Here is a 26,892-nt window from a genome sequence, read left to right as displayed (position 1 = left end):
TGTTAATGTTCACATCTCTTTTTTTTGACAAATTACAGCCTGGTTAAGTCAACACAGTCCACACCACAGTTTATTATATCAGTCTGTAATTTGGTACTAATTTGATGGGAGATAAGGACATCATGAAAGAAAATCTATCTCCATTTAAAGGGACATTGTGTAGTTCTGGAGAAGAAAATTCAGATACAGAATCAGAAATATTTATGTTTTCCAAATCTGGATAAACAAGGTGTGTTAAGTGGCAGGGTCCGCCATATATAAACAAAGTGAAACAGTGTAGCGAGGTTGTTTATTTAGTTTAAGCATAAAAAAAATCAGTATCAGTGAAGATCTCTCTCTTCCGATTCTCCAATTCTTCCCCAATACTGCATTGTGCACCTTTAAACCTGATTAAATATTTGATGTATAATTGGAAATAATTTGATTCTCCAGATATTGTAAGTTGATCACATACTTGCCTGTAGACAAATGTACCACTTCTGAGTTTCACATGCAGAAAATGAACAGAACTGTCGCTGAAATGGTTTGTTTCTGTTTTTCCTTATAATCTCACAGTCATTGGAGACCTCTTTCAGGGGCCCGACCCTCAGACAGGGAACCGTTGCCTAGGTTACACTAGCAAATAGATTAATTGAATTTATCAGTGTACCAATTTAATACAGCCTTGATTGTTTTGAGTAAGTGCCAAATGACATACTTTATTTCGGGAAACGTTTTTTTTGTTGTTGTTTGTTAATGAAGCCTCACCGTGTGAGAACTGACAGACGTCACGTGAAGAAAACATGTTTTGCACTATTATCTTTTAAATTAAACCTCGTGTATTAATTCTTACTCTTTAATATCTTAAATGTATTAGAGAAAACAATAGAAATAAAAAATAATCAAGTAAATATCTTTTTTTTTTCTTTTTTTTTTTAATCCGTCCCTGTGTCGGGAGGAGGAGGAGGAGGACCCGCTGACTGGGCTGCGTGCGCAGCTTCAGTCTGGAGTCGCTACGACGGGACCGCAATGAAGAGATAAATAGAACCCTTATCTATTTATTTTTCTAAGTGTTCCTGGTCCGGTTCAGTGATACGTGAGAGGGGGCGGCTGCTGCGGGAGGCTGCGACCGCGCTCGTCTGCTTGTTAGGTGAGTAAATGCTCGCTGTCGTTCGCAGGAGTGTTATTTTATAGAAGAATCAGAGCGGAGGAGAGGAGAGATGAAACAGGGTGAGCCGAGGCTTTTCTGCTCACTACGTCACTCACACGCTCGAGCATTAATTCGTTTTAACGTTAGCGCATGTGGATTAGCCGGCAGTTATTAAGCTAGCAGCGCGAGCTCGGTCTAAAATAAACGTTTGTTTTTTGTTTATTTTTTCTTTTTCTCGCATTTCAGAGACGTTTTGCGCAGCTAGCTTGTTCCGTGAAACGCTGTCTGTCTGTCAGCGCCAGCTCGTTTTATTTAAATATGCGCCATTTGACTAGGAACTTTAAAAAATATCCGGGCTGTTATTTATATTTATTTGCCCCCCCTCCTCTCTTTATTACTGTCTTTATGGCAGCGGAGCGTCACGCGCCTCCAGCCGTTGGTGATGTTATTGCCGCGAGACGTGCGCAGATAACGACGCGCAGCCTGTTCATGGCGAACCGTCGGCTCCCCTGACGGGCCAGACACATCAGTGAACGGCTCACAAAGCTGCTGTCTGTCCGGGACGACGGTCACGGTGTCTCTGTAAGGGAGGTGAAAATGTCTCCAGCGGGTGGAACAAGCGGAATATCCTCAGATGAACCCGCTCTGGGCCTGGACCCGAACAGCCCGGGTGTGTTGGGGGTCCTGTCACAAGTGCTAATACAGAACTGCATTAAGAAAATAGCGAATTTTAGCTTGTATATCTATATATCTATACATGTATCTCAAAGCAGGAACACTGCAGCCCTTTAATCTCTGATGTCTCTAATCTGATTTCTAAATGAACGTGCAGTTTGTTTAAAAGGACCTCTTACTGTCATCTATAACAAATACATCTGCTAAAAAGGGGAATAAAATCCATATTTCTGTTAGTGGTAAGCCTTTGCCTTTGTACGAGTGTGTGCTGAAATATGATTAAATGGATGGATATTCTCACTATTCCACACAGTGAAGACTAAACCAATTGTATTCATTAGAAGTGTTCAATTATTCATCAATCATCAGTATTACTGAGGGATTTAGAGGATCAGCTGTGCCAGCTGAATAAAGGGAAAATCTGTGCTGATGTGAGAGCAGCCTGCATCAGTCTGAAAGGATGTAAAGCTAATGAATGTGTCTCGCTAATGAGATGTAATTGGCTATTGGAGCGGAGGGGTGTTGAGGGCGATGACCTTTAGATCATCAGCCGTGCTCCATCCATCATCTGTCCATCATCCGTCCATCATCCGTCCATCCCCAGGTGCTTTGTTCTGTCAGAACTCTGAAGCAAAATCGGAGCAAAGACAGAAAGAGAGTCCTTGTTGTAATGTTTTTGGACTCCAGTGCTGTTTAATGCAATTGAAGTGAAGGCGTTGTTGTTTTCCCCCTGGTATTGACTTAGTAAAGCATACATTCCATCAATGAGGCGAGGAGAGGAAAAAAAAAAAAAAAAAAGGAAATGTGGAAATCATTACAGTAACGGGGACAGGGGAGGGATTTCATTTGGCTCTCTGTTAGGTCTCTTCTTGCCTATTTACTCAATTAGCTGTTGCTGGCCGGAGAATACAAACCTCTTACAGATGATTTTAGACGTGTTGCTCCTCTTATCAGCCTTTAAAAAAAAAAACATACCGTGCGTCCATTCAGTGATGAGATTCGGGGGGGGTTTTGTTTGTGTTGCGTGTTTCTTCCATTAGCTCATATTAAAGGAAAACTGCATTACACTGGTGCTATTTTTACCAGCTTAATCTACAAACAGTATCATCATGTGTGGAAATGGGAAAGTCTAACTCCGTTAACAAGCTGGATTTAGGGAAGATTGATGAGTTGAACCTACGGCTATTTCTGGAAGGAGGCTTGTGTTTCATTTTTCTGACATTTCCCAGACCCTGTACTCCGAATTTGTACGGCTTTGTGCAGGTCTGACTGGGCTGTTTGACATCAGTTCATCATCGACCACAAGGATGGCGGTTATTCAAGTCGAATTTAACTTTACCAGGGGCAACTAAAGATATAGATTCAGCTGTCTTGTTGCTGACGGTCACATGACGTCTTTCTTTGACCTTCCCTCTCTGTGATAACACAGAGACAAAGCAAAGTCACAGCGTCAGATAATGTAGCGGGAAGAAAAAACAAAGATGAGTATGGTCTGTATGTACTTTGGCCCACTCTGGACTGTGCTGGTGAAACTTCCTCCTGCAGAGTTTGACGTTGCGCTCACATGATTCGAAGCGAAAAGAGGCTGGAGCGGTGAGCTGTGAACCGCAGCGTGTGTCACCCCGCTGCTGATTACTGCTCAGCATCAGGTCACCTGATCTAAAAGGCTCAGAATAAATGCTCACTGATGCTATTTTTATTTCTCCTCGTAAAAAACAGAGCTGAGACATAAAAAGATATTTCACCCTGACAGCTAAATCTTAGAGGAACCATTAAATTGAGTTTCTCGTGCCATTTTTCTCACTTTGTGCACGATCGGGCCGAACCGCTGGAGTCTGTGACAGGAGGGGAGTCTTAACCAAGAAAGACTTCTTTCATATTGGTCAGTGAGGCTTAATCGTGTCATGGACCTCATGACCGCGTTATCAAGCAGGAAATGTCTTGCCACAAACTTCCTGGAATGCAACTGAGACTGTGGCATCGACAAGGAGGAAATATAGATTTGCTTTCAACTCAGGCTTTATTTAGAAAATCAGCACTCAATTTTTTTTTCTTTTTTATAGAGTGAGGAACAATTGAGGTTTTAAGGATATTAAGAAAAAAATCTGTTGGAAGTACTGTTGTCACAAATATAGTTTTCCCGATGCATTCTGACTATTTTAAATGGTTTTAATATTACTTTTCTGCAGTATTGTACCGTGGTACCAGCTGTGCTTTCATGCTCTCTGCTATCGAGCCAAATATTGTGTTAATATTATGTTAAACTTGCCGCTATTTAAAGGAGACATATTATGCTCATCTTTTAGATTCAGGCTTTATTTTGGGTTACTGCTAGAATAGGTTAACATGGTTTCATGCTCAGAAAACACATCAGTGCAGTCCAGTGCTGCAGCTTTGTTGTATTACGTCTCTGTCTAAAACACTGTTTTTCGTCTCTTTCAGTAAAGATTCACTAGCGAGCAGATGACTCTCCATGTTCAGCGTGATGAAGTTTAATGTTCCTGATGACCTCTGTAGTCTCATTTAGTTGCTTGTAAGCAACCACCCTTATAAAGTCCCATAAACACTTTATATTCCAAGCGTTGGGTATTTACTGCTGTTTTTTTGTGTCGTAGGACAAAACGTGGAAGCTTCTGTTAACCACAGACCTTATTTCAGCCCTTTAACCGATTCAAAAAAAACCCCACTGACTTTGAGAAGAAGGAACCAGAAGTGCAAAAATGCTAACTTAATTCCAGGTTAGGTCTCATTCCTGCGGTGCTATTGTATCAAATTTAGAAACTCCAGTATCACGATGACACTAGCTGGAGGAGTCTTGCTCGTGCATGTGTGCCCATGCCTTGGCTTGGATTCACATGTCATCAATTTGTCCTTTTTGTCTGGCCTGTGATCTCTCGAGGACAAACAGCGTGTGTGGTTCATAAGTTCTATTACATGCATATAGACAACCGTGACCGGTGACCATCACTCAGAGACCCGACCCTGAAACACCCACCAACCCAAGACTGAGTTGGGAAAACACGATGGAACAGCAGCCTCAAGCTATAAGTGCACCAGAGCTTTTATTGGGTTCTTATAGGGCATGTTTGAGCATGTTTATGTATTCCCGAGATGCGCACACTTCCCAGGCTTTCCCCATGTGTAAAACAGCAACAAGGTTATCTGCCGACCGTCTGGCCGTAGATTCCCCTGTGTAATCCATCAGAGCCTTATTACAATGTCTCATCTATGTTGCAGAACAATATAAAACCAGCCTGGGGGGGGGAGGACGGAGAGCTCCTCCTCGCTCGCTCAGTGAAGCAACCCAACACCACATGAAGGCCACTCAGAAAAAGAAAAAAAAAAGTCACGCTTTCTAGAAAATTGGAACTGCATGTGTGCATTTAATTGAATTTTTCACTTAAAAGGTACGGCGTATGTAGCTGTTACATTTAAGTTTGTTTAAAGCGTTTCCTCCTGCCAGAGACCTGAACGTATTATCTCCGACCGCTCCATCAGTATGAATAATTGACCGTGCTGACATTGGATGCATTGTATCTCCAGGCACCCAGGGGATGTTTTATCACTACAGATGGATGAGGGCTGACAGCCAGTGCAGGCGAGACATGTGTCATGTGGAAGTGCCGTGTAGTGAGAAGGAAAGCCGACACACAGTATGATTAAAAAGAAAGAAGGGAAAAAAAAGCATGACTACAGGATGCTGTCCTGTGATGATGGATTGATACATGGGTGGATAGTTGGATTGTAATCTGTGTAATGTATTCCACTGTAACCTTTTCTGTGTAGATACTGAAGCTCGGGGGTCTTTGCTCTTGCATGTGAAACATTTCTGTCCCTTCAGCTGCATGTGGCCCAATTACCCCAGGCTTTAACTGAGACCTGAAGCAAGAGAGACGAGTGGAGGAGGGAAGGAAAGGAAACAAATGGAGAGTGTAAAGCGAAAATAATGACAAGAGAAAATATATATATATATAATATTGGTATCAGAAATTATAAAATAGAATCAGAACATCTCTAGTGATAAGACAAGAATCACTTGCCTGTTGGGGGCTGCAACTAATTATCTATTGATCTTTTAATCCATCAATTAATTATTTAGTCTTTAAAATGTCAGCAAATTTGTTAAAATCTCCATCACAGTACAATAGAGCAGAAGGTGTTGTCTTCTTAAATTCCTCTTTCGTCTTAACGTCCCTAAACAATTCAGTTTTTTTTTTCTAATACAAGCAGCGAGTGTCACATTTGAGAAGTTCAAAACGGATGTTTGGTGATGTTAAATGATTAAAAATAAACAATAATGATTAATAAAAAAAACAGTTAATGATAATAAAAATAAGTAGTAGAAGAAGAACAATACTATTATTGTATGTAGCACTTTTCACAGTACTCAAAGGAAATGAACTTAAGTTTAAAGGAAAACAACACACGCCATATTCCTTGATTCTAGTGTTGTCTTGTGCTCAAATTAAGTGTTCACATATCGTATATAAAAGGCAAGTGTGAAGCAAGCCAAGTTTATTTAAGTGTATTTGTGGTGCACCTGAACAAAGGCAATCCAGAGAGCTTCACATGGAGGGAGTTCAGCTGGAAAAACCAGATTAGATATTTTATACACCTTGTCAGAAATTCCAGTACGATGGAAACCCCCTTGTGTGTTGGAGGAACTGTAGTCACCAGAATGAAAACCACTATGAAAACCACTACCAGGTTCTCTGGGACTGCTTCGTTATCAAGGAGTATTGAAGAGCGATACACGATACCCTGCAGGATATGTTCAAAGGTGTAGTGCACCTCAAGACGAAGATGATATTTTTTGCGTGTGTACATATATATGAAAATATTTAATGACGTTTTTGCTTGTCAGCACTAACACGGCTCTTACCAGGAGGTGGTTATCAGAGGAGAGCCCAAATTTGAATACATGGGTGGAAATCACATTGGACATTTACAGCATAGAAAACATTTCAATTTGCCTCACAGTGGGAAAAATGGGCTGAATATGTAACATCCCACACACCTGATTCTGTTGTCACAAATCATTAATTATATTGCAAAGAAAACACTACTCCCCTAATTATACATAGTTTGTTTATTTTACTTCATAATGAATATTATCACCTTTCTGTATGTTTGTACTTTGGACCACTTGAATCTCTGACAAACAAACATGAATGATCACATGCTGTGTCTGAAATATAAACCATGGAAATGTTTGAAACTAAAGTCAATATACATTAAATTAGAAGAAACACGACACATTTACCAGCCATGTTGGACTGTGTCTGTTTACCTTTTAATTTTTGATTACAGTAACAGCTGGGGATAATTGGGCTCAGAGACAAACAACAGACAGCCTCAGTCCTGCACCCAGTCTCAATTTCCTGTCTTGGATTACAATGGCTCAGCTCTAACGTGGTTACTGGTGATGGTACATAATGAGCTGTAAAATCCCCTCATTCTCCCTCAGCTTACAGTGATCACTTGTTTGGGAGGAGTTGTGAGGCCCGACAGTGAATTTTAATTGTATATTTTATTTTTCCCACAGTGGGAGAGATTTTCCAGCGACGGAGTTCATGTGCAGGAACCTGGGGCGGATTGTTGGACATTATTAAAGGGCCGTGCAACAATTTTAAATGCCAGTGTCACATTTTATAATGCCTCCAGCCTGTGTTACAATCTGGAGGTGCAGAGTTTCAGGGAGGGCAGAGCTGGTTGCATTGTGGGAAATGTAGGAAACTGTGTATTTCTGAAGCCATGCCTGCACAAAGGACTAAAAATCATAATCCTAAATTTATGGAAGTGCACTGCTTCATCACTGGGCCTTTGTAATTCATCATAATTCATAAATCAAGTGGAATATTATGTTGACTCAAAAAAAAAAGCTGAATAAAAATAATGATAGGATAAATTAAAAGATATGGGTACATTCCCGTTAATTCAACACTGTGCAGTTTGGGGTATATGTGTAAGATTTTAACACTGACTTTATATATACTTTTTTTTATACATGTAAATGAAACAGAATAAACTATCTAAAACATGTTACCTTTATATAAAGTACTTGAATAATAAGCACATTGTGTTTATGTAGAAGATTCTCTCAGTATAAACACAAATGTTTGTGTCCCAAGTTTGCATCAGTTTAATTTAATTAGACAAAGTAATTCAATTTACTCACATTGACTAAACATGGCACTTTGAATTGAACTTATGTAATAGATGGAAACTTAACATGAATTTGAAATACTGAAAGTGGCAATTTGTTTGTTTTTTTCCAGTGTACTCTTGTAACTAATCACTTAACACTGTGTTTCCTGTGTTTCAGGGCTGCCTAGAAGAATTATGGATGAGACCCGTCAGTAGCACTTGATGAAGATTTGGGTTGTTTCTTCAGTCTGAACAATGGAGAGTAGTGATGATGTGTCTGTAACCATGACACAGTCTCAGACTGATGAGGTTGGGGGAGGAGAAATCCCCAGTAAAGTGGAGGATGGAGTAAACCTACCTGTTCCTGCTGATTCCTGCGGCAGCAATGTGACAGAACTGAGTAAAGGAGGGCTCTCGAACCTGGCGGAGCCTTCGGTACCGTCAGTGGTGAGTCCCGCTGCTGAAGCACCAGGAGGCGTGGCGCTTAAAGTCGCCACCACTGTCCTACACCCGATGTGCCTGGGAGAGAGCCCGCTGATGCTGCCCATCCACCTCCAGATGGCTGGAGCAGCTGCGCCTCAGCTCGGCCAAATGGGGGCAGCACCGTACTTGATAACGAGCCAAAGCCCAGTTTCACTTCCTCTGGTCTTGGATCAGCAGGTCATCCAGCACATGAGCCCCTCTGTGATTCCTCAGACCGCTAACTGCCCCCAGATCCAGAGCAACGTCCTGTGTCAGAATCCTTTGACGTTCGGTTTACCTCCAGCTGCGGACCAGAAGTCAGCGGGACAAACGCAGGATGCTAACCTGCTCTCTCTCCTGCAGAATCCGGCGTTCGTAGCCCTCATGCAGGATCTCTTCCCCTCCCAGGCAGCAGGTTCATCAACCTGTCAGTCGCCAGGCTCCACCTTCTTCCCTCTTCCTCCCCTCACGCCTCCCTACACCTCCCCTCTGTCCCCGCTAGTCCCCCCTGCCACTCTTCTAGTCCCCTATCCTGTCATCATCCCCCTGCCAGTGCCTCTGCCAATCCCTCTTCCCATCCCCATTCCTGTTCCTCAGGCCGAGGACTCGAAGGGGAACATGCCAAAACCAGTTTGCACTGTGAGTAAAAGCACTCAGACTTCTCCAAAAGATACTACCTCTCCTCCTTTGTTGTCTTCGAGCAGATGTGTGCCATCATTCCAGCCTCAAAACGTGACCCCGTCGTTGCTTCCTGTAGATGAAGGACAGGCTCTGGACCTTTCTGTCAAAGCATGCCCAGTTGAACTAAAACAGGAATATCCCAGTCCGCAGCAGGACAGCGTGCTGGACTTGTCAGTGCCTGGTGTGAGGAAAAAGTGTGTTCAGGCAGACAAAGGAGTAGCTTTCCACTCCGGTCAAGACTCCAGCGGTACTTCTGTATCTCTGGGGGTCGAATGCACTCAGAGTTTAGATTCCAAACTCCTGGGCAGCCTGGCTTCACTGGAGTTCAGCCGGCAGCACAAGTGGGTGGTTGACAGCAGCGCAGGCGGGTCGAGCTCTCGGAGTCAGGAAGCGTCTCTCAGCACGGCCGGAAACCTTGAGATAGTCAGCACCTCGCAGACGGCCAAGGTCATTGTGGCGGTGAAGGACGCCATCCCCGCCATCCTCTGCGGGAAGATCAAAGGCCTTTCAGGAGTCTCCACCAAGAACTTTTCCATCAAACGGGACGGCAGCCAGGCTGCGTCCCTGCAGCAGCTGTACGGGGTGTCGACAGCGTCCCAGCTGGAGCAGCACGACCCCAACAACCCACTGAAAAAGGTCCCGAAGAGCCGGGCGATCAAACTGAAGAAGGTCAGCTCGCAAGAGATCCATTTCCTCCCCATGAAGAAGCAGAGACTCGCAGCACTGCTACCCAGGAAGTGAAAGTGTTCAGCAGAGGGGGATTAATAGTCAGACCGCTCTCTGGTAATCCCTCCGGAGCGTGTAACATAAAACACATGTGGGGACGTTCTGTAATCAAGCTCATACACTTAAAAATGTCCAATCAGCTCGTAGAGACTTTGGCCCCGAATGTTGCGTAAACTGAGGCTTGTGAATGTCTGACAGTGTGACACAGTAGTTACAGAAATGGTTTCCATCGGACTTCTCTGCCTCGCTGTGTTTTATTGTACTGCACTACTCTCCAGTGTTATGCTAAACCATAAATATGTGTGTGTGTGTGTATGGCAGCTTAATGGGCTCTCCATGTGGCTTTGGAGATTGTCTCTTTGAATCGAAAGATGTTGAGGAACATTTTTTGACTTTAGAATTACAGCAGAGACACATGGGTTCCATTTCTCCAATTTAGATCACAGTTTGTTTCCACATGTAATTTTTATTTATGTGCACTGAAGAAGTTAAAAAAAAAAAAAAAAAAAAACCTGGTAGTTGAGGTTCTCACTGCTCAGAGCAGAGCAGTATGTGCTGGCAGGACGTGACTGAGACTGTTAAAACATGTCCCATCGTCGGAAATTCCCATAGTCATCAGTGGCTCAGTGGAGCGATTCATTCCCCTCTGATTGGTAAGGGTTTAGCATGACAGGCTAATAATCACTTGGCAAGGCCGGAGCCAAAACTTCATTCTAATGAACGTTGGCGACAGCCGTCTGTTGCGACAAAACACATTCTCGTTTTGTTTAACAGCAGGAAAAAAGGGATGTCTGAATTGTTTTCACATTTAAAACAGAGCTTTCTATCAGCCTGACAGAAATCAGGGCAGTATTTCTGGAAAAGGAGACGTTTTTGTTGCTGGCTGAATGAGCCCTTCTTAATCCAAAATAGAAGCATAAACACTTTAGAGCAAGTGTCTAAAACGCCAGAACCCGCTGCTGTTTCCAAGAGCTAATGAAGTGAAGCTAGGTGGAAGTTTAATATTGATTTGTTGAAACCTGTTGAAAATGTGAACTGGAGCTGAGGTGAAGGGAACAGCCAGATGAAAGAAGAAACGATGAACGTTTTCTTCTTTCTGCTTCAGTGAGAGAAAAATACTGTTTGTATATTTGTTAAGTGTGTTATTAGTCTGTTATTAGAACTAGTATTGATTGATGAGACTCCCCCCCTTTCTCTATTTATAAAACTTGTCTATGTAAAAACATTAGTTAAGTGGTTTGGTATCATTAGGACTCTTCCTCCTCCTCCTCCTTCTTCTTCTTCTGCCCTTAAAGTGTCTTGGTCTCAGAAACTGACAGCCACAGTTCAGAAATCTCACCCACAACCCAAACAAATAAAACAGAATCACACAGACTGGCAAGATGGTGGCGTTAAAAAACAAACTTTACATTGTGGCCGTTAACATTTGAACTGTAAGTCTCAAACAAAGTCCTTCCTGGATTCTGTGGATCCAGACAAATCTATCCACACAGGCCACGCCCATTTTCATATTTTTTAATCTAAATCTGTTTTTATGCTGCTGTTTCTTTTCCTAGCAGAAGAAGTGTTTGTCCCCCCCCACACACACAGGTTTTTGATATTCACAACTATTTTGAAATTATACATTTTTGAATGTCTCAATTTTACATAAATGATCATAAATCAAAATTGGCTTTAGCTCTTGTAGCCAAACTCGTGCACATGTTCGGACACTAGGTGGCGCTTTTCTGCGCAGTCTTGGGATATTCTGCTGCTAGTGTGCACCTCAAATGCAAAATGTTTATATCTAGTAGATAGGAGAGTGGATTCTTGAAAAATTAGGGAGACACAATCTACAGTCAGGACTTGGTAAAGATAAGTGATGTGAAATATTAGATTTTTGCAGATATCCAAAATGCCAATATTGTCAAAGTCACTCTGGCCAATTTGCAGATGCTGATATGTACACGAGTTTTTTGCATCTTACTGCAGTAAACATCAAGTTTCTCCCGCACTGGAATCAACAAAATGTTTAATATGCCTACTTTTATTGTGACGACCCGCTTGTCAAACACACTCTTCAAAATGAACAAATTCCCAGGAATAAAACTGTTTAAAAACTACCTAGTGGTTCAAATTGTCTCCGTACAATCAAAGTTTCCTCAGCGTGTGATGTTAGCAGAAAAGTTAACGGTATGTCAGTTGAAAGCCTTTATCGACTGACACTCTCTAGTAATGGTCAGTTAAAGTGGAGATGGCTTCATTAAAATGCTACCTAAACTGACACAGACATCGTGTAGATGGTGGTTATCGAGTGTTTCGAGTTCAGAACAATCAAACGGTGAGACTGCAGTTATATTTAACATCTTGCTGTAATTTGTATTTGAATATTTTGTTTTTGCTCAGTTTTGGATCAAATGTCAGCAAAATATTTGACAATACACCTGAAAGCAGTGTGACTTTTTCCTCAGACTTTTTGCTATTTTAATCATTTTATGTATAAAAAAAAAAAAACTAAACAAAACAAGTCTGGCACATGTGATGTCACTGCCTCTACTTATTTAAAGACAGCATAACGTCACACAACTCTTGTTCAACTAGGCGATTTTCATATTTTCTAACACTTTCTGAAGCCACCGTGTCTTCATCCGTCCCTGGAGTCAAAGCTCTGGTCGGGGATACTGTCGTGGTCCTCAGTTCTCTGGGAGGCGGCTGAGTTTGGTTCTACTTCCCAGTTGCCCGGCTCCAGTTCTGGTGCTCATTCTGACACCTCTGGAAACCTCCTGTAAGCCGTCCAAAGCTCCTGGTTAAATATTAAAACTCTGTCATTTGTCATCAGTGTCATAACAGAGAGTCAGAGGACTTTCTCTATAACAAATGGGGAAGTTAAAGGTGCAGGATTCAGCCTGTCTGCAGTAAATCTAATCGACCACAAGGTGGAGATAAAGAGCCATTACTAACCCAGCATGCACACACAAACTGAACTTACAGGTGTTCATTATTTTGTAAATCATCATGTCCTCCAGGCTAGAGAGGAGAAGGACGGTCCAGATGATTGCCTCATTTTGATACCTGTGAGCACAAACGCCAGCATATGTAATGAGTGTGAGGGTGAGTTAGTGACCACAGCACGGCTCACTTGTACATCTGTGACAGCACTGAAAGGCACAGAGAGGTTTTTGTACTGCCGCCCACACAACGTCTTTCTCAGGGACGACCGTGTTTATTTTGAGGGGATTGGGAAACTTGGAAAAATCTCAAATCAAATACTGGTCTCAGGTGTGGAAACAGGGTTCAGTAGCGGCCCTCGTAACAAATGTTACTGTTGTTTAAGAACTGCCCAGCAGCTGTATCACAGCTAGATCTCCACAACACCCTCTTAGTGCCACAGGATAATGGGAGGATGAGATTAAAGGATAAATTCACCCAAAAATGGAAAACCTGAAATGGTGTAATTGGTGTAATCTAAATCTCTGGGCTCCAAACTGATTTAAAGATGTCGTTTACACCCTTTATGTGTAGTTGAGCTTGTGCACCCACTCCACTGCTTTTAACGTAGCAGAAGCAGTGAAGATTCTGGCTTTAGAAAGGAAGTACATAACAAATTTTCAAAATAATCTCAGATCTCAGGGCCTCCAGAGTATTGTGTTACACTGGACAAGCTGACAAACAAAGTTTATTGTTTGTTTGTTTTCTTTCCTGTAGATTTTTTATGTTTTAAAAGTTTTCTGCACTATGAAATTTCACCTGACTTTGCGTTTTCGTTTGAGGTTGAGTAGACAATTTTTTGGGTGAACTTATCCTTTAACAACGACAAATTAATACAAATAATTCAGTAACACTCTACACCTCCGTGCAGATACCGCCTCAGTCTGAACAGTTTGTTGTAATCAGTAACAACACGTCCACATCCTTTTCTTTTTGGTAGGTTTATTTTAACAAAAAAAAAAAAAGGAAATACACAACATCATAAACACATATTGTTTATCTTGTGTGACATAATGGACAAGTGACATATTTTTCAAGTACTTAAAAAGAAAATGCAAGACCGGGAAAATCAACAGTACTTCGATCCTGTGTTGAATATCATATGGCACAAGTTCTTTTTTTAAAATCAAGGAAGGGAATAACAGGAAAATTCTGTTAAGTATATTATAAACAGTATGCTACAAAAGCTTGTACTAACAAAGACCACATAAACCTGAGAAATGTCGTAGGTAAAGCAAGGCAGAGTCTATTACTGGGAGTATTGGAACTAAAAGCGCAGTGTTAAGTATTAAAAAGCAGAATGGAACCCACTGTGAAATATTCACCACGTCCCCATCCCCTTTATCTTCACATTTCTAACTTATGTATATGATTTCCTTAAAATATTAAGTTTCTACAAAATGTACATTCTGTTGCTGATATTCATGGTTAAACCCATAAAACTGTACACATCTGTTTTCATTGCTAACAGTGATCGGAACGGTCGAAAGTGACAACACTGAGGTCGCAGGTGGACGAGCTTACATGATTATTATGACCGTTAAAAAATATTACATCAAAACTAAACATAGACAGCCCTTAGAAAAATCGGGTTTGCACTTTCTTAACAATCTGTCTGTTGAAATTGATAAACCAAGAGCTTCTCAGTGGTGTCGGAGCTTGGGAGTCACACAGTTTGACGCTGATAAGAACTGCGCGTGGACCGGTGGGAGGCAGCGTAGGGCCCGCTAAGACACAATAATACATAATGCCACACAGCAGGTGACGATCCTGCAGGACACTCGTGGAAAAAGTTCAATCAAAATGTCAGAAAAACAACATGATCCCTAACGTGATGATCAGGCAAAGAAATACGTCGAGCGCCGTGTGAACGAAATGGAATGCGCTGACTTTAGCATTCTCCAGGCAGGCGGATACGACCCATACTTGAGGCATACACGTGAAGAGTAGAACAGCTATACAACAGCACGGACGAGAGGGCATCCAAATCCTCTTGAAGGGCGTGGGGAAGAACATTTGATGGATTTTTTTTGTTTGTTTTTTTCGTGTTTGTTTTCAGTATATCAACTCTTCCTTATTAACTGGAAATTCAACAATAATAAAAAAAACATTATATAAGAAGAAACATTCTCCATCTTTGGGGATCCAAAACCAGGATCAAAAGATTTCATCTCCGTAAAAAAAACGTGTCCACGTGTGCACATGTGCTATGCGATGTAAACACTACAGGGATTCTTTTCCTTTGGGATTTCAGAAAGTCAAATAGCGCCTTGTTAGACTCGAACAGCTTCTTGTTCACTGATGAGGAGATGAGGTAATGTGTCAGCAATGCACGGCACACTTTCTCCACTCTAGAAGTCAGGATGAAGTTGTAACATCAGTCCCAGTCAGTCCCTGGAGGTGGAGTCTAGAGTAACATGTCGCCCTTGCGTGTCCCATGAGTCAGTGTCCGACCGCTGGCTCTTTCAGCGCTTATTGCTCGCGGGTCTGGCAGGGAACAGGACTGCCCCGGCTCCTCTTACAGTTTGCCTTGTTTCAGCCTCTCTATGTGGTGGCATAGCTTCAGTGCAGGCCCCAGTTTCAGACCCATGTACTTCATGATCATGTCGCTCCGTAGCAACATCAGAGCTTTCCCATCAATCTCCTGTGGAAACAAAAAAAAAAGGGACTCATTATATTAAAATACCATGTAGGGAAACAAATGATTTACAGCAGCCAAAGTTAGTAACAGACAGAGAAAACAACTTGTGGCTTTGGAATAAAAAATTTAAGCCATCTGTCCCACATTATTAAATAGTAAAGTTAGCTTACGTGTTTCCTGAACAGTTCGGCGTGGGGAGCCAACGCTGTGGGGTCAGCGTCCCTCACAAACTGCATCACCTCCTCAATGGACCAGGAGGAGGGGTTTTTACTGGGCAGCAGCAGACTGTCACGCTCAGACCCCATCGCCTCGGGACCTGTGGTGGAGCTGGCTGCTACCAAACACAAACACACCAACACATTGAGCACGTGAGGCACAAATGAAGAGTTTAAACACATGTAGTTCGGCAGATTCTTGCTGTTACCTTCAACTCTTCTGAGAGGCTGTGTGGAGCTCAGCTCTGCGGGGTTTGAGGAGAGGCGCCGCATTGGCGTGCTGTTCCCAGGGTGGTAGAGGCTGCCGGCCGCCGAGTGGTACTCTGAGGAACTGCGCACTGTTTGTGGTCGAGGATTCATGGAGTTGGAGGCTGAGTCCATGTAGCGCTGCTCCTTTATGAGGCCATTCTCTTCATGGGGCAGGGTCTCTGCTGGAGAGAGAGAGAAACACAACGGACATTCAGATGTGATTCTTTAAAACAGGTGAGCCTAAGTTCTTGTGGTGGGCCAAATTCAACCTTATGGCAGGTCAACTGTGGGGAACTGTGGTCTAAAAATTAAGAGTTATGCAGCATCCAGCGGGCACACAGTATAGCTGCTGATGTTGGATCTGCGGCCGGTATTAAGTATGAGGAGATTAAATTAACTCATGTAATCTAAAAAGTACACTTGCTGGAAATGGAGGCAGTATAAAAGTCCCCAGCACAGACAGATTAGTCTGAAAAATGAGAAGTCCTTAGACAGATGTGCCATCACAGAGATTACAATAAGCAAACCATTAATTAAGGAGCTTTACCTTCTGAGGGGTGAGCTTCAGTACGTAAGTGTTTAGGTGACAGAGGGGCTGCATATGGCGGGGAGACTCCAGACAGACTCCGTTTACTGCCCCGAGCCAGAGATGGAGCGTCCAACGCCTCTTCTTTCACTGTAACAAGGAAGAAAATGGATTTTTAGCACACAGTCATACACACTGGTAAGAACAATGCAAAGAAAAACAGATGCATAATGGAGCCCAAGATACAGAGATATACATTGTACAAAGTGAGACTTCCATGTCTTTTTTCATTATAGAGAACGTCCAGGTGTCATATAAATACTGTGAAGGTATCAAAACTCTTCAATTCACTGTGAAAAGCATACAGGACCTTTAAGATATTCAGCTATAACAAGAGGTATAAAACACCAAAAATACATGTTTGATTCACCAAACAAACTCTCCACTAACATCTGTCACTGCATGCCGTGTTTACCTGACTTGGTCCTGTCATACGCAGCGTAGTGGCTGAACGGCTGGCTGCTGAACAGGTTGTCACATTGCAGGTGACGACACATCGTCTCCAAGAACCGCAGCACAAAAGAAGCACTGGAGGCTGCTGGGAGTTTGACCATGCGAACTCCACCGTCTGTTCTCACTGGGATGAAAGTCAGCATGTTGTGTTGGTCATACGTCTGTCTCAATTATTATTTCAGAGCTAAAATACTTCCAATAACTTGTTTTGACTGTGTGTGTCTACCTCTGACGATCTCTCCTCCCCCTGAGTGAGTCTGCAGAGCACTGAGCAGGACTTTAGGCTGGTATGCGCAGTCTATACATGACTGGACCACCTGCTGGAGCACAGCGTTCACTGGCCCCGGTCCAAAGTGGTCTGGCAGATGCTGCATCTGCTTCCTGTCCAGGTGGAGGCCACAGTTTCCATGCTTATTCACGTACACACACACTGAAACAACACACAAGAGAGACAGTGACCAGATGAGATCTTCTATGAGAGCTATAATTCGGTGCAAAACAAACGAGCATTAATCGTTACCTGTTGAAACAACAGAGTTGTGGCTTGGTGGACTTTCCTGTGGAACCTGGATGCTGGGCAGCTGCGCCGGGTTCTGAAGAATCTTGGACTTTCTCTGAAAAACACATTCATTTGCAGACAAACTTTAACATAAAGAATGTGGCAGTAAAGGTTATTGATCCCATGTTTAAACTTCTCATAGTTTGAGTTTCACCTTGCTTCCAGGTTTGGGGCCTCTCTTCTTGTGGGGCCGGGGAACCAGCTCTGTGTTTTCAGGTACAGTTCCGTTTTGGGCAGCCGCTGCCTCTGCCACAGCTTTGAGCAGAGCGAGAGTCTCGCTTTTGGGTCGACGGCCTCTTACGCCCTTCCTGACGGGCAGAGGGGGCAGTGGGTTGGGGAGTCTGTAGGGGGACTGCATGGAGCGCCTGTTGGGTTTGGAGGGTGACACCGGGAGAATCTGCAGGTTCTTTGGCAGGGTGACTAGAATGAAAAACACAGACATGGATAGAAAAATAAGGAAACATTGTGTTGGCACAGAGTTGACAGTAGCCTGGTGCTTCCAGATTCCAAAGAAAGCATTATAATAATGAGTATGGTTTGCAACTTATCCAATCACCACAGAGTCTCTGCTGGCTGATTAGAGACACTAAGTGTGTGTCATTATCTGTTGACCCAGTGACCACCAGTGTGCCGCTGTTGGAGGCTCTGATTAAAGTCAAAGTAAAGAGACACTGAGACAGTCTGCTGCCAATCAGGGTTTGGAAAGAGTCAGCTCATTACTGGAAATAGCAGGAGAAGTGCTCCAATGTATGTCATGCAGTTCCATAAAACTGTTTTCTGACTGAAGTGGTCTGTGCTTAACTGTTCTGGCGTGGCCTTGTATTTAACTGATTGTTAAAGCAACAGCAAGGAACTCGATCTCTCTCTCTCTTTTTTTTAATTCAGGCAGCCCTTTCAGACAATAAATACCGATGGTCAAACAAAGTAAACTTCAAGTGCTGTAATGTTCCACCAGACCACAGAGCAGCTTCTTTCCTCAGAAAGTGAGACTTCTCAATTCATCAGCACAAAAAACAATTCTAATTTTATGACTTATCCAACTCAGATACGGTGTTGAAAATAACTATCATGACTTTACTCAAAAAAAGCAGAACTTCTTGCTGATAATTGCTTATGTAGGTATGAGGTATCAGTATGAAACACAGACAGTTTCCTAAACACTTAAAGGTCATTATGGTGCATTTCATAACTACATTAGAGGTATTTCAACAACTAGTTTGCAGTAAGACGTTCTACACAGGCTGCTGTTTATGAAACAGTGTTTCATACAGACTAGTTGCAAAACCCTAAAAAAAAAGTCCCTCATTTGTACAGAATGACAACAACAACAACAACAACACTTTCTACTATTAAAGAACTACAATGCATTTTGTCTGCATGCTAATAAACATATTCTTATGACACGAACATGTGTGTGCAAAGTAAAAAAGTCATCAAGAATGTATTGTGAATGTTGGTTCCTTCTACAAATCACACAAATGCCTGTGGCCAAGACCTGAAACAGAGTAGAAGTATAACTCACTGAGCTGGAAGGAAAACCTTTTAAACTAACACATACCCACTCAAAGCAACAGCCCATTTACTCAACTGGTAAATAATATTATTCACTTTCTGTGTGTACTCAAGATTCCCACACACAGAGTCAAATAAAATAAATCTTCCTCCAAAGCACAAAACTAGGCACAAAATGGCGGAGGAGTCAGAGAGCTGCATTATCAGTATGAGACGAGGGTTTGAGTCATTTGCCCTCTCAACTTTTTAAGGGTGTACGAGATCCCACACATTTAAAAAGGAACTACAGTAGGATGAAGCAAAAGCTGTTTGTTATTTTTTCCTGTGTTTTGTGGTGGACAATCCTCTCCATACACAACCAAACAGAGTTTAGCAAATACCAAAGACCATGTCAAAGAACATTTCTTTCCATGTAAACAGGTGTGATGTTAACAACCCTCCAGCCAATCACAGAGAAACAAACAAAAGACTTTAAAAGGACACTATATGGTTTATCTGAGGAGCTTGACGTGCAACACAAAGCATGTCTCCAACGACTGCTAATCCTTTGTGAAGAGGAACACGTTGAAAACAACATAGTAAACTTGGCACTAAGCAACCAAACTTTCTGCAAAGAGCAGCCACAGACAGGGCTCAGGAGCACTGAAGAAAATAAATCCTCCTCTACCACAGGAGAGCATTTTACTTATCCAGGGACAATTTCTGAAAAAGTTCACGTCCAGCACAGCAGCAGAATCATCAAAAACCTCTGGAACCACAGATGCTCTTTTACTCTAGAACATTATAACATTAGACTGTTTATTTTACTCTGCCAGACGAAGCAACAAGGCCAGATGATTAATGTTCAAAGGAAATATTGATTACCAACAACATCGTCTGCCTTGAACCTCACTGTATGTGCAGCGTTGCGCTGCCACCTAGAGGTAAACACTTACCACTGTTGCCTGGTGACTGGAGGCTGTGCTTGGTGAGGGCGCACCAGCCCACAGGGAAGATGTCCCGGGAGTCATACTTGCACCAGTAATCGAAGGCACCCCGCCACCCATCGAACATGATGAAGACCTCTTCACCCTTCACCTCTCCTATGGTGGCAGGGCAGATGAGGTATGGGTTCTTCTTGTCCACGGCCTCCAGCTTCATGCCGGGCTTAAAGTTGTTCTGGGTGGGCCTCAGAGGTTCCTGGAACACATGCATTATCCTCATTACAACATTTGGATACATGCTAATAAGATGGTACCAAACTATTTGAATAACCAAACCTTTCAAAGCTTTCTGAGGCATTACAAACCTTTTTAAAGGCTGTTGCTGGTGCCATCTCTGCTCCATTTAAGGTTCTCAACAGAAACATAGGCCATGAAGAGGCGTTCATCCGAAATCCTGGAGGAGAAAATGTAATTACAGTGAAAAAAGATCATTTAGAACACAGTGTGATTTTTTTTTTATTCTGGGTTTCCTTCACGATAATTTTTGGCAGATGAAAACAGCAATCAATGGACTCAATCTGCATTTTTTTAGACCAATTATTAAGTCTTATTGTGAATTTAAAAAATCCAGTGCAGATTGAGATATTTGCTTTACAGTCTGTGCCTAACAATGTGCCTTTGTGCCACCTCCCCTCACTTCCTCACCCAGCGGTGGCTGCAGCATGTCGCCGTTCTTTTCACAGGTGCCGATCGGCTGGATATCAGAAGAGTCGACCAGCCTCCAGAAGTCATTGCTGTTGTCGCTTCCGTCCAGGCGGAGACGCAGGCGGACCCCAGTTAAACCCATCACTGTGGCGATACAAACTGAGGTGGAATTACGTGGGTCGTGGGCTTCGAGCTTCATTCCCACCTTGAAGTCGTTGGAGGGTGGGACTCTAGCCTGCAGATGATGGGAAAATGTGGTGATACTGTAAACACCACTCAAATACATCGTAAACAAAGAATTTATCCTGGATAAACTGTTAATTATGTGTCATAGGATTTGGTAAAATGTTGTGCTTTATGTAGAGGAAATAAAAATGTGCTTCTGTGTGGCTGTATACTTTCAGGAGGTGGGCGATAATTAAAGAAATAAATCCAGAACGTTTGAGTGATGGGACGAATCCAGTTTGTACTACTGGCAGCAATTCACAGAACAATAGTTGTCCAAGTAACACTCAGTACTTCTAGGACCAATTTAGCTCAACTTCAACTGTTTGATCCAAAACACAAGTTCTGCAATTCAAATTGTATATTTAAATTTAATATATGTTAATTTAAGTTTTAGACTCTGTCTTTATGCAACTGGCCACTAGTAAATACTAAGCACCTCCTGAATCCTGAATGACATACCTGACGAAAACAGCTTGCAGGAGCTGGTATGGATGATGTCTCTTTTAGATATTCTTCCCAGCTGAAAGCATCTAAAGAAAAAAAAATCATAAAAAGGAAAATGTTTTAAATGTAAAAATTGCCATTAAATGCAACCTATTAAATCTTTAAAGATTATGGTAGGCCTCTTCTGATAATGAACACACCCAACACAGCTCCTCCTGCATCCAACCAAACTTATTTAAGGGAATATGACCCACAACTCAAGGCAAATACCAACAAAAATCAAATAAGGTTAGGGTCACCTTTAGGTGTTGCTGGGGTTGTACCTGTTAGTGGAACTGTCCGTCCAGGTTTCTCCTTTTTGCCATCTTTCTGATCTAAAAATTATCATCAAATAAATAATTTCATAAATGTATGAAAATACAAAAAAACTTCTTATGGATATTAATGCAAGTAATATACAGCTTGAATGAATTTAGCTGTGCAGTACATTCGTTTCAAGCATTACATCTCATTACGCCCCTTTCTCAAAAACATTGTCCAAGCAACTTTTGAACGCTGAACATTTTTCACACAGTTATAATTACTCTGTAATAACTTTTCACATTTGCATACTTTATGTGAGTCAGAAATAAGAGTCTGAAAAACTGGCTATGAATGTCAAACTCTAAATGATCTACTGGAATGTATGACACTCAATCTGAGAAATGCCTTGAGCAAAATCACGGCAGATGACTCTAAAAATATCTAATTAAGAAATCTGGAATGCCTTCAGTAAGCTCTCGAGGGCAATCGTAACAGCACAAATGAAGCTGTATGCTGTCACAGGCCCATTGTGTACCCACACAGGTGTTTTCACTTCTTGTGCTTGATTAGCTCTCTCCTAAAGACTGTGTGGGAATATACACGTCTGTCACTAACACACGGTACACATTGAGGACATCATGTTCCCTGAATAACTTTGCACAACTCAGCCTGAGCTCTATAATCAGACAGAATAAGTGAAACACCTGTGTTAGTATGCAGGGCCTTTAAATAGAATGTAATTTGGGATAATGACATACTAATGACTTGATTTCTACTGAGCTTCAAAATTCTCCATTAACAATGTCTATTAGAAACCTTTAGAAAGGTATTTTTACTTCAAGATTCATCAGACAAAGCACAAGCACATCTACTTTGTAATACAGAGCAAATTTCCCAAAAGGAAAAACCTTCAAAGTCACTAAGACTGTCGTTACTCAGCACATTAAAATGACGTCCTCTTGCCTTTTAGCTGAGTTTTCCCCATGGTGGCTGATGACCAGTGGTGACACTTCTACGATGACGACCACTGGTGACCGAGTTACTTCTGCGCCTCTGTAGTTTTGATCTACAAATGTAGAGGGCAAAAGTATTTCACTTAAAATACAATACAAAGAAATATTCCAAGGAGATTCATCAGTTCATTCATATGAGGCACAATTGCAATGTCATACATTACTATTAGCTTCATGTAATAAAATACAAGGGCTTGAGTGTGCAATGTATATGACTTTTAGGGAAATGTGTTGAAATCAGCTGTGGTTTTACATGAAAATAACTGTTTGCAGCGTAATATACTCAGGCTGTCCTTTTAAATAATTTGTACTGTTTCATAACATGTTAGGCAACTGTTAACAACACACTAAGGCTGCTACTAATGACTATTTTCAGCTAATATTATCGGCTGATTTTGGCTAATAAACATGCACATCTTTCAGTAGTGGCGTATATGTTGTCCTATATGCACTGTTATGAAAACTTTTTTTTAAAATCCCTAATATTTGTATTGACATCAACCCCAAAAATGTCGTACTGGTTGGGCTCTGATGTTGTAAAATGATGTTAAGTACATAAAAATAGCAGAAATTCACACAGCAATTGTTAGATATTGTTGCCTTTTCAACATAGTAAATGATCAATTACTCTTCTGTTGATCTAATAATCAACTAGATGTTTTAGCCCTAGTGTTTATAACTACAGATGTGGACAACATAAAATTACTATGGGAATACAGTAATAATAATATAGGCGTGTGTTTTCCCTTGTAACTTCTTGCTGTTACTTGTTATTCCTTGTACTAGATATACTTTGTTGATTTCAAGACCAAAATAACTACTGGTGCTGCTATGCTAGGTCTCCATGGACTTCGTAAAAAAAAAAAAAAAAGTTCAAGAGTGCAATGATATTGACTCACTATAATTTGATTTAGAAAAAAAGAAGTAAAAATGAAAACAACCTGCAGTTGGAGCCACGCGAAACTTAAAGGTAACTGAGCTACTGTAGGCAATGGAAAAACTGACTGTTTTTTTAAATAATGTAAAATATAAAAAGCTGAAAGCATCTATACACAAACACAGAAGTGTGGTATTCCAGTAATGGACACTCCCACAGAGACAGGAAGGCTGTAACATGGTGGGTTTTCTCATGTGGTTCAACACTGTAACGACAGGCCTGTGATTGTACAGTCTGGGACAGCCCATGTGACTCTGTATTTATAACTTACTGTACATTTCCAGAATTTCACTTGATTCGAGCGCCGTTATATCAACTACAAAGTTGGCCAAGACACTAGTGAATAAGCGTGACTGGCTCGGGTTAGAAGATGATTTTTTTTTTAAAAAAAAGAAGAAAAAAAAAACACCCCTCGTAGCTACATCTTGGGGTGTAAGGCGAAGAAAACAGGACTGCGTGTCTCCAACGTCAAGAGACCGTTTACAGTAACAACACGGTCTTACTCATCAACACTAACGGCTAAATGAGCCATTTTGGATGACTAACGTTATTTATGATGAAGCTAGCGTTACCGCTCTCTGGACAAATAGCGTTCATGTTACACTTCAACAAGACTTCAACACCATAACTTAGTGGAGATGTTGCCTTTTTTTTTTTTTTCCTTTTCTTTTTTTTTCTTTCTTTTTTTTTTTTTTTTTTAGATAGGAGGAGAATTATCTGCACACTTCTTCCAAACGTTTTCTCACCTGCTCCAGCTAACGTAACGTTACCTATCAACGTTAACTGTTAGCTGGCTGGTTATGTCACCTCACATCAGCCTTTTAATGTTAACTTAGCTGATAACAAGCTAGCTAAATGCCGAGATGGGAACAACGTCAATTCACTTCGGGTATAACGTTAAATAAAACGTAGTTACTACACTAAACATTGTATATTTGCTCTCGATCGCTGTATCTGATGTATAACGCTATACGGTTCCAGGTAATAGTCCGGACCCAATGTTGACAACTGGGACGGCTTGATTTGCTAGCCACCACTGCTGGCTAATAACTAGGTTGGCTAACCTTAGCGTTAACGTAACCCTCTGAGAGCAGTTTCTTCCTTATTATCGAGGATATTCACAAAGAACCAGGGTCGCTTAGCTTTATCTGACACGCTCCCGAAATTCTCTACCATTTAGTGTGAGGAAAGAACTTACAAGTGCCGTTTTTTTTCGAGTGAAGATCTACACACTTTTCTCTAATCGTCAGCTGCCATTTTTTCACGAATGTAGTGTATGCTTACACGCATGTAATTTATGCCGAAGATAGTATTGCGCAGCGAGCACGGACCTTAAACTAAAACGGGGAGGCGAGGCTGGGTGTCCAGAGCATTAAGCCAATCAGTGCTCTTGATACTCACAAGTGCAGCCAATTGGAGAAAGGTTTCCTCATTTTGTCCAATCAGCGTCCAGAGTGCTCGGTGTGTAATTTTTGACTCAAGAAAGTAACACGAGTGAAGCATCTTTTTTTTCTCTCTTCTTTACAAGGTCTTTCTCATGAGTCTCCTGCTGTCGTTTAAAACGGATCCAAAACGTTCAGTGACAGAAAAAAAGATAAAAAGCACCAAAAAACTAAAGTGTGATGTATTTATTTATAACTATAATAACTCAGGAACAAAGGCTGCAATTTAAAGAAGAGATGCGAGGGACCAGAAAAAAAAAACCCTACCACTGAATTACAGCACCCCTACAATAAAACAAATACGTAAACAAATTATATCAAACAGAACAGCTGTTTTTACTAGATACAGAATATGATATAATGACCATCCATATTGGAATTATAAAATAAGTTAACAAAACAGATAATGAAATATCAAAATTATAAATACTTAAACTGACATTTGGAAAATTCAGGGTGGGATAAAAGAAAGAGATGTAGCCAAATTAGAACAAAGAAACCTGAAGAAAAAAAAAATCAGTTTCTGTAAAGGTTGGTGTTATTTCCCCTTGTATGCCACCAGGTACTTCACCACATGATTCACTGTCCCACGTCAGTTTCAGGTTTCCTGTGTTTTCCCCCCACCCACAATTTCCCTACAATGTCTTGATGTTTCTAATAATATCATGCAGAATTATTCACTGTTCAAACAGGTCTCAGCACAGATGTTCAACCAGATGTGGCCTGCCTAAAGCAATAAACTATCCATTCAGTAAAAGTGGCTAGCAAACACATTCAAATTTTATGTTCTATGCTTCAGTAGCCCCACACATTTGATATTATTTTATGTTAATTCAAATTTCTAGTCCAGTACAATTCAGAAGGAAATGTTTGGCACATATACAGTTGTTAACTCTCTAAATGATACTCTGATCATCTCATAAAATATGATATTGTTTACAGGCATTAGACTAAAATTAATTAGAATAGCTACATTATGTCCAGCTAGAGAAGCAAAACTCTACTTACACATAAATGCATTATTGATTGTAATTTAGTAATTTGGTAGTGACTCCTATATCCTAAATAATATATTAACATTTTTACAGGGGACACTTTCTGCATTTAGTACTTTTATTTTTTTAATTGATTGATTGATAATATAATTCCATCATTTTGCTTAAGTGACATAATGATTGTAGTATCCTTGTTATGGAATTGTTATTATTATTTTTATTTTTATTTTTTACAGTATCTTATTGATATTCTGTCTCAATCACAGTAATTAGATGCTTTCTCCACCTTGCAAATGTCGTGGCTTCTCATCATCCTTTGATTATTCTCTATTGGTTTCAGGAAAAATGCCTCCATCTGATGTAGAAAAAAATTATATAATATAATACATTAATTAGTCAGATGCTCATGTTGGCTTTTGAATGATGTTTTTGATATAATAAAAACACATTAAACAAATAGATAAACAAACATATGATATTGCTACTAGTCTAAAATAAGTTTATGGATAAGGTGCTTTATTCATTTATCTATTCATTCATTAATAATAAAAAAAAGAATCTATTTTCCTATTAACATTTAACAAGCATACAGAGGTGTTTGTGCGATTAATCTCCGGTTTTCAATAGGAAAACATTCTTTCTTTCACATATTGTAGTTCACTAGTTATCTGAAGAGCTGCGTCACAGGCACGAGCAGGACTTTACTGAGAGTGAGGTTACTGATAAACAGCAAATCAATAATGAATGCCAAAGCAAAACTACGGTGTAGTATCCAATACAATAACCCCCAGGCAAACATGACTAATCACAATATAAAGATTTCTAACCATGTAAGGTCAAATGTATACTTGACATTTATATTTCTCAAGTAAAATGTGAAATACAAGCCAATTAGTGTAT

General features: G+C 41.0%; 2 protein-coding genes across 6 annotated transcripts; one reads left to right on the top strand and one right to left on the bottom strand.

Moving 5' to 3' along the window:
• The first annotated feature begins 939 nt into the window (after positions 1–939).
• On the top strand, positions 940–11,922 carry LOC119028477 (retinoic acid-induced protein 2-like). The gene is made up of 2 exons (XM_037114518.1): positions 940–1,129; positions 8,130–11,922. Exon 2 carries the CDS (start codon positions 8,207–8,209, stop codon positions 9,833–9,835), a length of 1,629 nt encoding a protein of 542 aa, XP_036970413.1. The 5' UTR covers positions 940–1,129; positions 8,130–8,206; the 3' UTR covers positions 9,836–11,922.
• Positions 11,923–13,712: 1,790 nt separating this feature from the next.
• LOC119028476 (sex comb on midleg-like protein 2) lies at positions 13,713–24,893 on the bottom strand. 5 transcript variants are annotated; one of them, XM_037114513.1, is made up of 15 exons: positions 24,754–24,893; positions 22,569–22,671; positions 21,602–21,676; positions 21,318–21,388; positions 20,631–20,865; positions 20,291–20,379; positions 19,938–20,181; positions 17,645–17,910; positions 17,452–17,545; positions 17,158–17,361; positions 16,894–17,055; positions 16,440–16,568; positions 15,853–16,074; positions 15,599–15,762; positions 13,713–15,431 (listed from the first exon to the last, which is right to left on the bottom strand). In XM_037114513.1, the coding sequence occupies exons 2-15, from the start codon at positions 22,588–22,590 to the stop codon at positions 15,306–15,308; spliced, it is 2,103 nt and encodes a 700-aa protein (XP_036970408.1). In that variant the 5' UTR covers positions 22,591–22,671; positions 24,754–24,893; the 3' UTR covers positions 13,713–15,305. The 5 variants fall into 5 exon arrangements, with proteins under 5 accessions (XP_036970408.1, XP_036970410.1, XP_036970411.1 ...); XM_037114515.1 differs by having other exon boundaries at positions 15,599–15,759; XM_037114516.1 differs by having other exon boundaries at positions 15,853–16,071.
• Positions 24,894–26,892: the final 1,999 nt, after the last annotated feature.

Source organism: Acanthopagrus latus, chromosome 11, assembly GCF_904848185.1.
Source record: "Acanthopagrus latus isolate v.2019 chromosome 11, fAcaLat1.1, whole genome shotgun sequence".
Taxonomy (NCBI): Eukaryota; Metazoa; Chordata; class Actinopteri; order Spariformes; family Sparidae; genus Acanthopagrus; species Acanthopagrus latus.
The sequence above is the reverse complement of the archived record's forward strand: the minus strand, read 5'-3'. Positions and strand labels throughout refer to the sequence as shown.